Below are 14,886 nucleotides of genomic sequence, written 5' to 3' on the forward strand. Positions count from 1 at the left end.
GCTGGTTAGTAATGTAGCGAATCTCGAAGAGAAGAACACCCACTGACCGTTCCATATCGGAATCCAAGGGAAGCACAGGCGGCATTTATTTCGTTCCGTCCTATCTTGTCTGCACACACAGTTTCCCATATTAGGCCATTTCGAGAAACTTCCAGACGCCCTGAAATGTAGTTGGTTCCTGACTTGCCGTTTTGTACTCGCGTGTGTAAGGAACCTAGAAAATAAAGGACACTTAGAAAAACTGCTTCAACCTATGTACTGGGTCAACATTACAGCATGTGATAAAAAAAAAAAAAAAAGAAGCTTGGTGGGATCGCTGGGTATGTCCCTTAATTAGCTAGACACGCTTACACACAAGCACACACAAATAAACTGATAATGCTATTAATTGCTAGCTCCATAAAGCAATTATATAAAATAATGCAACCTCTGTAGCGACAAGTCTATTACGTGAGTTTTCTCAATTTCTTTATGATCTGTATAGACACCTGTCTAACTGACAACAATCGCACCCAATATTCCAATATTTCCAATACATTTTTATTTATTTGATTGGTTGTTTGCTGTTTACACACTCTCTTTGTGAATTTGGTATTCCAGACACTTAAAAAAAACCAACTTACCATCATGGGTACACTGGGCGCTGGCAAGGCGAGGTTTGGGTAGACACACCTCTGATGTTTTCCAGAAAATGTTTGCGCAGTTTTTCAGACTAGCCTCATCACCTTTACATTCCAAGACCGTTCCCCACAGGGCACTTGCATTCTGCGTCCCGACATCGTCCCAGGTTCGCCCATCCGTGTAGCCCATACTGCGACATAACACCCTGGCATTTGCGTCATTCCACTTGGGGTCACAGACCACACCCCACTTGCCGTTGATGGAGATGTTGAGAAGGCCAGCAGCCGAGCTGCCATCGCCGACTTCGAAGGACAGACCTGTGTAGGGAATACGGCAATCATTGGACTAAAGGCTTGAGAGGCTAACCCCTGTACTTATTCTTAGTTAAATGCCAAGAGAGGGAATATATATATATAAACCCATTAAGCCAAGTATTTGGAGAAAAGGTAAAAAGGTAATCTTACCTTGTTCGTCGTAGCACAGAACTCCGGCATAGTGCTGGCTTTTACATTGTTTTATTTGCCCCCAGCCTGCGTGGTTGCAGTCACCAAGGCGCCTTTCCCTTCCTGTGCACTTGAATTTCGATGACCAGAAAGGTTTTTGCTGTTCTTCAGTTCTGAGGCGATTAAACATCTCGCCATTCGCGAAGCCCAGCTCCCTGCACGCCACCTGGGCATCAGCGTCGTCCCACTCGTCGCTGCAGATGTGTCCTTCCAGTCCGTAGTACTTAACGGTCACAGCACCCGTGTATGACTCTCCAAGTAAACTTATCTGGTACTCTGCAAACAACCGCATGATCTTAGCATGATTTGTGATACATTTTGCTGTTCATGAAAGCTTGTTTCAGTTACAGTTGTAGCAAAACATGACACTGGCTATGAGCCGTCACGCTGCAGTGTGTGTGTGTTAGTGATTAGGAGGAGGGTAGGGTGTTACAACTGGACATGACTATAGGTCCATTTAATCACAAAATACAGTGACCAGACACTTTGACCTCCTCAGACGACCCTTATCTTACTCTAAGCCCTATGTTCCCTCCCTCAGCACGATCTGACGCTAGACTTCCTCCTTGGGAAGGAAGCGGCAGACTATCATTGTGTAATATGTTTACACCACTTCCACGACCTCGTTAATAATATTTTCCATCGATGACTGACTTTTTATTAACTAATAACCATCTGTAATTGTGTTATTGTCATGTAATTTATCCGAAGGGTCACCAGTAACATGCACAAGTTGCGGGACTTACTGTTTTCCTCCTGTTTGTTGTAGCAAGCGACAGCCGCGTAGTTGTCCATGTCGCAGTCGCCGTCGATATTGTAGGAGCAGTTACTGAAGGTACTCTCGTTCCCAGTGCACGTGACATCAGTGACAAAGATCTTATGGTAATTCGTGCCATACACGTTGCAGCAGACGATGGAGGCACTGTTGTAACCCAGGTCTCTGCACACCACATCTGTTGAAAAGAAGAATTATATTATATTAAGCTCTTTCAGTAAGAAGGATTGGACATGCGTGTATGCATGTGGTGAAACATAGAACACACACAGACACACACAGAAAATTAAAAGAAGTAAAAGAAATTTGTGCAACCATGTGCAGTTCTAAAACAGTGTAAAGCACATTGTACAGGAGTAAAAGAAATACCTTTTGTGGTGTTAAGTACACCAGAAAGACTACTGCGAGTAGGGCAGAAGACAGACAAGACTAGTAGATGAATGAAATAAATCAACTTACTTGCAGCGGATTGGTCGAAACCAGTGGCACAAACTGGACTAAACCGGTCTTTCTTGTAATTGAAGTGTACCATACCGTCTGTACTGCCATCAAGTGTATTCCCTTTTTCCAATCTCACTATCAGAAAAAAAAGCCACAACAAAAAGTCAGTACAAGGTTTTGTCCACGTACACACGCACACATTCGCCACTGCGTTGTATTCTCTGTTCTCGTGCTCCAGTGCAACTTTCTGGCGATGATCTCACAAATGTTTTTTGCGCTGTGTTAATTTCCTTACAAAACAATAATTAATGTTTCTTCTGTGCATGCTTGTATTTGGAATTGAGTTTCTTACGTGGGAAACGGAAAAAGCAAAGCAAAGGAAACACGAATAATGTACGTCTGTGCTAAGAATGTGCGAGTGCTCGTGTGTGTGATTATTTTTGAACCATATGGATTGTGAAAGAGTATGAAGAGAAACATAATAAATAAAAGCAAAAATATTCAATATGGTGTGAACATTTGAGCCTGCAACTAATTGCCTTTCATGGTAACAGAAAAATGCCAGAAACTGGAACAAAAAGAACTACATGGAACCCTGGCCCGAAGATGAGGCCCAAATAGTCTTTTTTTTTTTTTTTGAAAGAGAAAGAAAAAAAAAAATAAAACGAGAGGTATAAAAACCAAGTTTAAAAATTCCATGGCCTTTTTGTTTGTGTCATTTGGCTTATTTGCCTTTGTCTCCTTTCTTGTCCTCTCTCTCTTCTCACAAGAAGACACAAACAAAACCACGGAGGCTAAACTGGTCCTGACCCTTTTGATTGTATATGTCTTCTCCCCTCCTATTCTCAGTTTTGTCGACTCAGGAAGACGCAAGCACCGATGACATCAAACCGGCATAATGGTCGGGTTAGATAAGCGAAGAAAAGACGGTGGGGGCACCATGTTGCAGCCGTGAACTGTTGGCCATTGATAAAAGTACGAACATTGCACTCAAACCGAGGTGTTCTTTAGGCCAGTCATCAGGAGGAATGAGCTGAAAATGTTAAATATTATTATCCCCTCTTTTGAGTAAAGAAAGATGTAGAGAAAGATGAGATGAAAACAACAAATATTAATTGTTTTAAAATTCAGTTATCTTCATGATTGTTTCATTTCGCTGTTCATCCTTCTCATTTTTATTTTTATTTTTTTCATTTCATGGAGAAAACATTTATTTGTCAGTCGTAACCACGACAGTATGTTCAGATAGGAGCCTCACTGTTTCGCCTCACTTTTCTCAGACCCTACAGCAAGTACTAGTAGGCTGAGAACTATGTTTTATTGCTAAGGGCAGTCGGCGGTGTTAGTGTACCTCTAGCCCGCCCACCTGTCGATGTAGTAAGTGGTTGACCGCTAGCTGTCGGCAGCGCGTGTGCTCCTACCTACCTTCCCTCGTGCGGGCGATACCATTTTAAAACACGCCCACCAGAACATCGGTCTTACAAGCCAGTTCTTAGTAGCACTGGAGATCGAGTGAACCATGTTTGCATTACACCGTTTACATTACTTGAAATCATGTTATAAATTCATGCACTGGAAATATCTACTTGCAGTGGCTGCTTTACATTGTACACTGAAACAGTTTTAAAAGCTCAAAATTGTGCAAGTACCCAGAAACAAAAATCGACAGCCGACTGCAGACTTTACTTTAAGGCCTTTACGACTTTCACGATGTTCAAGAAAATAATTGCACGTGTGAGGGAAGCACAACTGAGGTAGATGTCAAATCCAGAAATGTCAGGGATCCCTAAAGTTTGCAAGAAGTTAAATAAAAACAGTAAACAAAATCCCTATATTGGTCTCCAAGCACATTAGCCCAAGTAGGCCTCGATCATATTAATTTTTGTGTTGGTTGTCGAATTCCTTCCACGTGACACAGGTAGAAGACAGAAAACTTAAAAATCTTACCTCTCTGTGCTTTTGTGGAATCCAAGAGCATCACCAAAAAACAAACTGTAGTGAGTAGCAGGACGCCATGCGACGTCCACTGGCGACGTTTTGTCATCTTCTGACAATATCGATGAAAACCCGCACTATGAGCAGAGAAACCGCCAAAACACTGCAAACAACGACAGACAACACACAATAACTTTTGTACATCCACAGGTGCGTAAAGCAGATTCTTTTCTAGCAACACTCAGGGTTTTTTGTCATTAAGCTTGATCACTGCATCACTGCAGTTGTCCCTCGGCCCCCAACTTGCTTTTCTAAAATTTTGATATCGAAAATCATACATTCCCCCTTAAATCTCAGGCTTCAGGTGGCTCACGTGGAACAATCAACTGAACAGTACTCACCTTCACCTGTCGCAAGCAGCAGACAATGAAGGCTGACAGTCGCTGAAGGAAGAAGCTGGTAAACCTGTGCTCGCTGTGGCGCTCACTTGCCTTATGGACACATAGCTGATCCTCCCTCTTTCCCCCGTCTGGCTCAAAGCCTCACCTCTGTCACAGACAACTACAGGCCCGCCCCCTAGATCGCCGCTTTTATAGTCAGCCCGGGTGGCAGTACCTTCCTGCCAGGTAGGCGTATACCTACAGGTGTGCTTCAGGACACTTACATTGACCACAGGTAGTCGCCGGCGGCGGGTTCAACTTTCTGGGTCAGTGAGCACCGACCAGCACTGGACACATAAAGACAAACACAGAATTTGTTTAAAACATTGCAGAGATGTAAATTTTCAGGTCTATGAATATTTGTAAATGGAATGCATGTATGAAAATCATTTTGTCTTGAAATATTATTTCCTTTGATAGGCAGCGATAAAGTCGAGAAAGGGGCAGAAGGCTGATATAGGCCTGTATTCATCCTTCTGTTGATCCCAACGACGACAATATGTGCGCAAATGTGTGCATTTGACTTTGATCTCTACCCCGCCTATTGTCCGGGTAGTAATTGTACACTGGCCGCTAGCAGTACGCATGATGTCCGGACAGTAAACATAAACTGAACGAACTATCTGCTGATAATGGGTGCGTAACCAGATGATATAAACTTAATGAAATTTTATGTTCCTCAACTTTACAAACAAATCAGTACATATAATTATAGTTATCTAAACTTACTTGAAACGAATGTGTCGATATGATCGAGTGATGTTGATACACACCAGTAAATAAAGGTGTTTGTAACGATATTCGTAAGTAATGATAAATGGTGCTTGAGTATATAATTAATCTGTAAAAAGCCTTCACTCGTTTAGAACATAAAATTTGGTCAGAATAGTTACAAAGTGATATGTACTTTTATTTCAAAACGCAGCAATAGCAAGTTGAAGGTGACTGCATGGAAAGGACAGCCAGTCTGCAATAATGACAACAAACTCCTCTCTCCCGCCCAGTAGCCTGGATCTTCCTCTCTTCCTTTTTCTTGTGGCACCTGTCATAACTGTTAGCCGCGACCTAGTTTTCCCAAAGGTAGCCATGATGCTCACTTGAATGACTTCAAAGTCTGGCGCCGCTGCCGTTGGGAAGCGCTCACTGGGCGTACATCTAGTGCTTTCACCACCACAATGATCCCCAGGCTGTACTTGTCCTCTATACCCAGGTCTGACTCGATCTCCTCCCTCCTCTTTTGTAGCTACCGTCCTCTGGCCTCCCAAGGGGGCGTAAATGAGGTCATACTAGTGGGGCGGATCCCACCCTGGTCACTGGTTCGTGACAGTCCACATTAGGCTGGTCTCGTAACTATATATACCTGTGACAAAAAGAATAACAAGATATGGTCACAGGAATTTTAGTTGCTGCTCATCAAAACAATGGAACTTTCTTCCTTTCCATCTCTGCCACCCACCTTCCATCGAATCCTCTGAAAACGAACCTCTTATCAATAGTCCACACCCTTCCCACCTTTTGTGCTTATTGTTACTTCCCTCCTCGTTTTCCTTTTGCAAAATCACGATACTCTCAGTCTTTGTTACATGTGTTTTTGTGTTTTTTGTATTTGTTTTATTACAGTGTCATCAGTGGTTTGTTGTTTATCCTTCCGTCGTTCATGTTGTTTGCTATTCTGACCTTCGATCGTATGTTGTCCTAGTAACGTTCTTGTTCTAAAGTGTTACGAGTGTAGTACGCGCTTTATAAATCTTGCGTTTATTATTATTATTAAATTAATACTTAGTAGGGATGAGAGATCACCCCCTTCCCCATGTACACAAGAAGGAAGCCTAAATGATCCAGAAAATGTAGATCAGTCTCTGCTCTTGAATTCTAAGACACATGTCGGGCTGAAGGTTTGAGAGATTATCGACGGACATAAAGAATATTGTCAATGGCTTTGGTTTTAATAACAAAGACGAGGAAGTAGTTCTTAAAACACGAATAAAGCAGTTTGCCGTACTTTCTCTCTCTCTCTGTGCTGACAGCGCCGTGTCATCCGCCGTTCATTACCTGCCAGACCTAGCGGATGACGTCCTGTCATCCATTGAGCATAAGACCAACATAAGACTATCCTAAGTGTGGTTGCCACCATGGTGGGCCACTAGGTAGGGTCTTGAAAACAAGTAAAACACCGTTCTAAGTGTGCAGATAGCTTGGTCTGAATTGTGAACATGCAACACGAGACTAAGACGCATGCCTCACTTTTAACACTTTTTGTGGTAACCCAATAGTATTTTCTCAGAACAACGAAGTGATGTCAACCGGTCTGGTTCAGCGGTGTTACCGGTACAACACTTTGAAATCGTCCGTTAGGTAACCATGGACGGTGGTTAAAACTGATCTGGTAGACAGAAAAATACTGGCTGGGTATAAGAGATTTGCAATACCATGCAAAACTGACATGCAGCCGATCAAGACAGACCTCAGAAATGAGCCTGGTGAGTCGCTGCATCTATGCACCTGTCCACCCTCCCTCGACAACCTGTTCTGGAGGACAAGCTTTACAGGGCGCCATTTGATACCAGTGAAGGGATGAATGAATAAATTAAATGCTAAAAAGTAGACTGCGAAAGTAAAAATCATAGTCGCACTGACCAACCGTCTCCAGTCGCCGGCTCTCTCTCACGAGCAACACGCACACACGACTTCCGTACGCGTTCTTTCAACACACACAACAACGATTGCCTGAAGCTGTCCACATGATGTTAATAAGTTGCTGGAATGGCTCAGGATTTACAGATTACAAAACACATATGCATAAATAATAGCTCGCCTCTACACAGTATTCTATCGGCGACACACAGCTAACGATACATACAATGTTTATCTTCGGGGCACTTCCCCGATCAATCACACTTAGTCAAATAACTCTTAATCTTAATCTCAACCCTTATCATCTATGTATGGAAAACACACGCCTTTCACAGTTATTCCACGCAAAGTTCAAATTCTATTATCTATTTATAATCGCACCAGCAGTCGTTACGTGCTTCACTTACAGTTTCTTGGCGACACGAAGCCAACAGTGCACCGAAGTCGATCGAGGATTCCTCTGGATCTAATCCTCTGGATCAGAAGGGCTCTAACACAATTGCCCGTACACACAGGAAAAAAAACACCACCTTGGCTAGGCAAGAAATTACTTCTGGCATCTACGCATATCCACTCAACACTCACACAACATCCTTCCAGTCTTATGTCCGCCAATGCCGTCTGCTTCTTCTCTATTTTTCGCTAGAGTGATCTCCCTTTCCTCGCTGACGCTGTCACTCATTCTTCATTACGTGTTATTTACCATTGCAGTTTACAAACAGCGAAGGGGTTATACTAACCTAAAAACTAAAAAACATGGAGGCACGGACTGGTCAGTGACAACTCTGATGGACCTGTTCCCATACTTTTTTTCTCATGGTCCTGATTTCATTCACCTATGCGTCGTGTGCATACGTGCATGATGGTGAGTTGATTTGTGAGGCTGTAGAGCGTACTTCACGTGTTTTAAGCGGCAGTAAAGCGATTAACGAAACTGTGTGCACTAGTTTAACTATTCAATGAAGAATTTATGTGTTTGTCCTGATACCAAGCTACTGTTACAAGAATGGACTGTCAACACTGACAGAACTTTGCTCGCAATCACTGCCACTTAACACAAAGCTAATTAACAAATTATTTGTTACCAAAGTAAAAAACTTCATCCCTTATGACAAATTTAAATGTAATTTTAGCCGTTGCACCTATCCAGCACCACGACGGCCCAAAACTTGTCATCGGCTTATATATATCAGGCAAGCGATCGATAGGTAAAAATGATGCAACGAGCTATGACAGTATAAACTGAACATATAATACGAGCTATAGCAGAGCAAACTGCAATGTAACACTCTGTTGATGTACTTAGTTAGGTTAGGGCTTGGTTTATATTTGTAGACTGTACGACTCCCAAAGCTGTCCTTTCAGTCGCCTTCTGCGTACGTAACAGCCAACCTTGACCTGCTTGGCCTATTGTTACATACCAAGTCGTCTGACCTATTTGGGAAGGTCATGACCAGGCAGTGCAAGATGGGGGTGTACACACCATAGGACAGGCGTACACATGACAGTACAAACTGTAACAAAACGCTGTGGGATGTACAAATAAAAGTACATTGTCGCGCTTACAGCAAGTGATGGAGTGCTATGCACACATTCTCCACTCCAAAGAATACATAGACGCAGGAAGGCATTAAATTTTTGGTTTTCATGGTATTGCTTTGTTTTTATTAAAGCCATGATAGTTAAATCAACATAATCTTTTAAATGACATATTTATTACCTCCCGGGGTGAAGCAAAAGAAACAAAATCCAGAAAATATCTCCCACACAGTTATTGAAATCGCAGTCAATAATATATAAAGTTAATAGGACACCTAGAAATAGTAAAAACACTTCACAAGCTCGTAAAATCCCCCACGTGTAATACACCATAAAACTGCTCACAATAGTACATTCATTTGATTCTTAATAGATTTAACATACATAACAACTATACTTATACCAACCATAGAAAGACAGCACACACACAGCATTCCAAATCATCACAGGAATAGACTCATGCATTTCTTGGCTGAAGGAAAATATTTTGTGCCCAGTCAGTTCTGGATACTTCTGTTGAAATAGAAAAACAATGCTAAATATACAAAGGCTTGCCTACAGGTCTGTTGAAATACATATTTTTATCACATCTTAAGATATATAATGTAACCATTTAAGTATTTTCATGTCTTCTCCAAAGTAAGAAAGCAGCTAGAATAGAAAGTAATAATTATCATCATTTAATTTGAGTGTAATTATTTTCATAAAGCTGTAAAAACCCCATGAAGAAAATAAATACCATGTTACAGACAATACCAATAACATACAAATCAATGACAGTTTATTTTATCTGCAACATGTAAGATTTAACAGTTGTTTTACACACCTCTATATGAGCAAGGAGTCTACGGCAATGTACTACACGACAATCTGTTATTTGTTTGTAATGTCAACCTGCCTTGAAGCAATCTGCTTCATAAGATACACTGGATATGCAAATATAAAACAGATATACCTTCTTACAATTAGTGACATGTTATATACTGGGTCTATGTGTATTTTTATATTCATGACTATATTTCATGAATTACCTTTCTCTCCATGCTCCATGTTCACAAAATCAGATTTGTGCTTTTATTTTTAGCTCTAACCATGTCACTTGCTTGGAAATCTGAGCACTCTTGCAAGAAAGAACATTATACTTAAAATAATAATGTTGAAAATTATTACAAAACAACAAAATTCACATTAATAAAAGTATATATTAAAGTTATATTAAACTCTCTTGCCCGCCCCTCCATCTCTGCCCCTAACCTCTAATTGGATAACGCCATGTGGTGGCTGTCGCGTTCGTTTACGAACTGAAAGGTTTCTAATGACGATGGTGACGACTGGGGTCAACGGAGGAGACACGCTCGTAGATTTTATAACTGTTTGAACTTTGCCTGTAAGTCCTGACAGGGGAGGGACCTATTTTGACCTACTTTATGTAATACAGTTGGATCCAAGGGGAGAGGTAGGTGGGCGGAACGGTAACTATAGCTCCTTACTGCCCCACTGAATACCATGCACATTGGTGAGTAGCACTTTGAGTGACAGACCACAAGAAGTGAATTTCAGGTAGCAGTATACTGCCAGCAAAGCGCAGGGGGTTGTGGAACCTTCACCTATTTTGATCATCAACATTTTTCATTATCTGTAAGAATGATCTTGTAAAATAAACTGCTTTCATTTCTAAAGTGAGTCTAAAACTTAACTGGATTTCTCTATGTGCGCACTAAAGAATAGTTTGAGGGGAAACCCAGTGACAGTGGAAAGGATAAAATACTGATGTACAATATTCTCGCACTCACAATCATTTACTGCGTACATGCATTTTTTTGCCGAACATAGTGTTCCGTATGATTTGTGCTTGCACGCATACGGGTGTGCGTGCGTGCATGTGTGTGTGTGGGTGTGTGCGCGCGCGCAAAAAGTAGATTTTAAAGATTGTACTGTTTTCAAGGACGTAACCTTTAATGCTTTCGAAATAAAACACTTGCATGGGAGACAACTGATGATAAATGCAGCTTCTACTTTGCGTCAGGGCTTGTTTCCCTTTACATTGTTTCCGACGCTGAACTTGCTCGCACCTAAGGTGTGTGACGCTGAGGCAGTAGGCCATGTATTGATTGATTATTTATGACTGATACCTTTAGTCAGGCATGGAGGTCTATGCACTGAATCCTGTGTGGAAACCACGGAAAACAAAAATTACGTTGATGCACGACAGTACCCTCATGCAACCACACACGACAGTTGAACACGTGTCGCTGGACATTGGAGGCTTGAAGGGGAGGGGGCAAGTTAGCAGTTTTGTTTGTTCAAAGAGGCTCACAGCATGCAGCATCGGCTCGGCGTACCAGGAAAAACAGGTCTGGACTGACTGAAGATGGCCTTGCAGCCCACTTTCTGAGCGATCGATTCTGCTGTTCCCAAACCCGAGAATCGAACACTAGACCTTTGATCTTCAATCCTGTTGTGATGAGCCTTTAAACAAAAGGAGATCAACATGACTCCACGGGGCTTCTTTGATCTGAGCTGATTGCTGGTGTCGACCGTAAACATCGGGGCCGAAGAATGATAATGTTTAGAACACTTAAAAGATCGAGGTCGCACCAATCACCTTTCTTTAAAAAAGTAAAATCACAAAGCGATCTTTCTTAATCAATAAGTTACATCGATGTTGTCCATATTTCTCGTATCTTTGTTAAAGACAGTGAACACGATATGATCTTATGTATTGAAGTAGTTATGTCTGGTTTTCTGTGCGTTCAGACACATAAGGCTCTTAAACTTAATTTTTCCCTACAACTAATTTAGACTATCAGGTCATTCAGATAGCACTAAGTGATTGGTTAATTGAGAATGCAATTGCTATGCCTGACCTAGTGACTTGCTTGGTTGGCATGATGAGAAAGTGGTTATACCTTAAGTGATTTCGGACTGTTAGGGGAGAAATAAAGTGGTCGGAAACTAGAATCAGCCCTGCGAATAAGTGTTACACACAGAGATTGCCCCAAGACGAGTTATGAACCCAGGGCGTCTCACTGCAGTGGTGACAAGTAAGTGTTTTTAACCACTACTTTACCGTGCACCCACAAGGATACATTATGGTCCAAGATAACCAAAAGGCTCCAGATTCAGATTTCGCTTTGGGTAACACCTGTTAGAAGCGTTCTTAGAGTTCCTCGTTGTGTGAAATTATCTCTAGGTTCCTGCTATATATATATACAAACCGATCGTACAAACCTTTCATAAGTGTTCTTTCTATTTTTTATACTCTTTATTCAAGTTCCAACCCCTAAAATGTAAGCCTTCGTCTGAATATTTTATTTCTTACGGAAATATTCAGGCATTGAATTGGTTCTTTTTGACGCTGGGGCGAGCCTCACTCCCTGACGGCTCATAAGGATCTCAGTTCACGCCATAGAAACCAGCAGGGCCGCCCATATGCCCGACCAGCGTCTTTAGAGGTTGCAGGACAGTTTGCCGACTCTTGGACAGTCAGCAGATCAGAACCTCCTACTCCCCCTTCCCCTAGGGAAATAAGCCACAGACTCGCTGGGTACCGAGTTAACACAAATTTGGCCAACGAGGAATGGGTGGCCCCCCAAAAAACTTATTCAATTACAAACGCGGGTCCCTTGGGGAGACGTAGGTTAATGGGAGGTTTTCCGCGCCGTCGCTCTGTGAGGCTCCAGCACTCCGAGTTCTGTCAGAGGATCAGCTGCAGGACTGACTCCAGACGCCATTTTACCTTCTGCGCGGACCACTTTCCAACCTCACCCACACCTATCCCACACCACCCACACCCACGTCGCTGGTGTTTGGTCTCACCTTTCAATGATTAACGTGTTTTAAAGACTTTGTGTTGCCGTGAGGTAAGTGCCAAGTATCGGCAGCCATTTTGAAGGAAGAAGGGCATGCAGGGATATCTTAAGCAACATCCTCGTAATAAAAAAAGGGAAGGAATAAGAGAACATGAATAAATAAGCAAACGAAGAAAGAAAAATGAAAGTAAAGAACTGACTTAAAGGTGTGACATGTGGGAAATAAAACTACCAGTCACTTCTAAACTTTCAAGAGTTACGTAATATCTGATTTTTTAAAGATGTTTTTAAGGATCTTTAAGAACAAAGCGAGCGGTGCCTAAGGGTAATTCGATTACCTTTAACGAGCAAAGGAAATGTCCGTTTCGGCGCATGGGAATATGGAGAAATAAAATCGCCAAAAGTTGGTAATAACAAAATTATGTGCGCGACACGAAAGTTTCAGAAACACACACACTCTATTTAGTTAAAGCAACAACATCCACTTTTTGGCATCATAAGCCCCTATCCTAATAACATCAGAGAATTTAAAGGATTTAAAAGAATGGTGTAGAAACCCGATTTAGAAACAAATTATTTAGTATTAACAATTTCCGCCAACGATAATTTCCAGCATACTAAATTAATATATTCGTGGTAATGAAATGCAAAGATGCATAGAGTGCTAACCGTTTACTAAAAAAATCACTTTGATTTAACCAGAAGCGGTGGAGAGTGTGAATGTCTCTGCACTTAAAGTAAGCCACTTCACATTGTCAATGGTAGACACTTTAAAGCATCATCAATTTGAGCAGTCTCCTCGGTGTTGGCCCAAAGTACAATTTGTGTCCAACATGCAGGGCGCGAGCAGAGCTTGTAAATAGTGCTCAACACTTCCGACCTGACCAGCCATTTGGAAAATTGCAGCTGGCAGTTGAAAGTGGGGAAAATGCAGAAGTTTCATTAAAGGTATGGGCTTCAGCTCGAGGTTCCAGAAATTTCTGCTGGGACCTATCTGCTGCCTTGGAAATTTTACTAACTTCGTGTACGTCTAGACATGGTCCATACATGGCACGGCGGCTAGCAAACATCTAGGAGAGTATTTCTACCGACTTTCCCTCGCCTTTTTTCTTACAATTGGTCGTGTACTTTAATTTTGTTGTAATACCAGATTTTGGTGCATAATCTAGCTTCCTATTTTATGAGCAGGGATTTTAAAGTCTGTTTTTCCTCTGTAACTATGACAATTTTTGAAGTAATAAGAATTGAGAAGATGTGTGCGTGTGTGTGTGAGAGAGAGAGAGCTCAGTGAGAGATTATTTTTCAATTTATTTTTGAGATTAAATATAGTTGCTTGGAGTTATCTATATAATAATATCATTAAAGAGAAATAAAACAATCCACATTTTTTGCAGTTAGGTTTAAGGTTTTGGATTTTAGGTTATAAATAGTTTTTGCAATTTTGTGCGCACATGACCATCGCCAAGATTAAATTAAAGCAAAGGATTTTAGTTGCCTCAGTTTTTTTGTTTTTTTTTTTTACTGATCTAGTTATATTTATAAGGTGCTTTGTGGACTGGAGAACACCTTCGTGACATGTTTATAGCAGACATAATAATAATAAAATAATAATAATAAATGCAAAATTTGTAAAGCGCATACTCACACTGAGGACTATGCTCTTCGCGCTAAAGATCAATAGCGAAACATGGACAGCATACGAGGGACAGGAAAACAAACAAATAACAAATGAACTATAAAAGAATAAACAGCCGTTCTAAACGAAGAATAAAATCAAATGCAGAAAACACAAAAAGGAACTAAATAAGAACAAGAGCTGAGAGTAACATGATACTGCAAGAGGAAAGGTGTGACAAAGGACTGGCATTATGGGAGAGGTTGTAATGAGTAATGTTTATGGAAGAGGTTTTCAGTGCACGTGTAAAGGATTCAATAGTGGGTAGGTGGCGGATATGAAAAGGGAGAGACTTCCATTGTTTCTCTGCACAATAACTAAAAGTCCTGTGGCCATAATTATGTTGTTGTTGTGGTGACAGGAAGAGTAAGGAGACGATCATTAGGCGACGAGCAGAGTTGTCTAGTTGGGATGTAAGGGAAGAGCAGTCCAGAGAAATAATCAGAGAAATAATCAGGGCAGGTGCCAGCAAAGAAATTAAAACACAACACGACAGTTTGTACTGGATGCC

The 14,886-nt window shown here is 41.4% G+C and overlaps 1 protein-coding gene and 1 long non-coding RNA gene across 2 annotated transcripts; both read right to left on the bottom strand.

Moving 5' to 3' along the window:
- Positions 1-5: 5 nt before the first annotated feature.
- LOC112554457 (scavenger receptor cysteine-rich type 1 protein M130-like) lies at positions 6-4,752 on the bottom strand. Its single transcript, XM_025222237.1, has 7 exons — positions 4,677-4,752; positions 4,288-4,438; positions 2,359-2,475; positions 1,871-2,077; positions 1,086-1,400; positions 624-938; positions 6-214 (listed from the first exon to the last, which is right to left on the bottom strand). The coding sequence occupies exons 2-7, from the start codon at positions 4,382-4,384 to the stop codon at positions 6-8; spliced, it is 1,260 nt and encodes a 419-aa protein (XP_025078022.1). The 5' UTR covers positions 4,385-4,438; positions 4,677-4,752.
- A 123-nt stretch (positions 4,753-4,875) lies between these two features.
- Positions 4,876-7,881, bottom strand: LOC112553558. Its single transcript, XR_003097069.1, has 3 exons — positions 7,757-7,881; positions 5,813-6,075; positions 4,876-5,002 (listed from the first exon to the last, which is right to left on the bottom strand). It is a non-coding gene; the product is annotated as an uncharacterized LOC112553558 (long non-coding RNA).
- Between the last annotated feature and the right edge of the window lie 7,005 nt (positions 7,882-14,886).

This window comes from Pomacea canaliculata, linkage group LG13 (assembly GCF_003073045.1).
Source record: "Pomacea canaliculata isolate SZHN2017 linkage group LG13, ASM307304v1, whole genome shotgun sequence".
NCBI classification, from domain to species: Eukaryota; Metazoa; Mollusca; class Gastropoda; order Architaenioglossa; family Ampullariidae; genus Pomacea; species Pomacea canaliculata.

Excerpts from the sequence above, each read along its gene's own strand:
- LOC112554457 (XM_025222237.1), bottom strand. The coding sequence starts at position 4,384 with ATGACAAAACGTCGCCAGTGGACGTCGCATGGCGTCCTGCTACTCACT. Across the intron at positions 939-1,085 it reads TCTGTGCTACGACGAACAAG|GTCTGTCCTTCGAAGTCGGC; the intron begins GTAAGATTACCT and ends TTCCCTACACAG. Across the intron at positions 215-623 it reads CGCCCAGTGTACCCATGATG|GTTCCTTACACACGCGAGTA; the intron begins GTAAGTTGGTTT and ends TTTATTTTCTAG.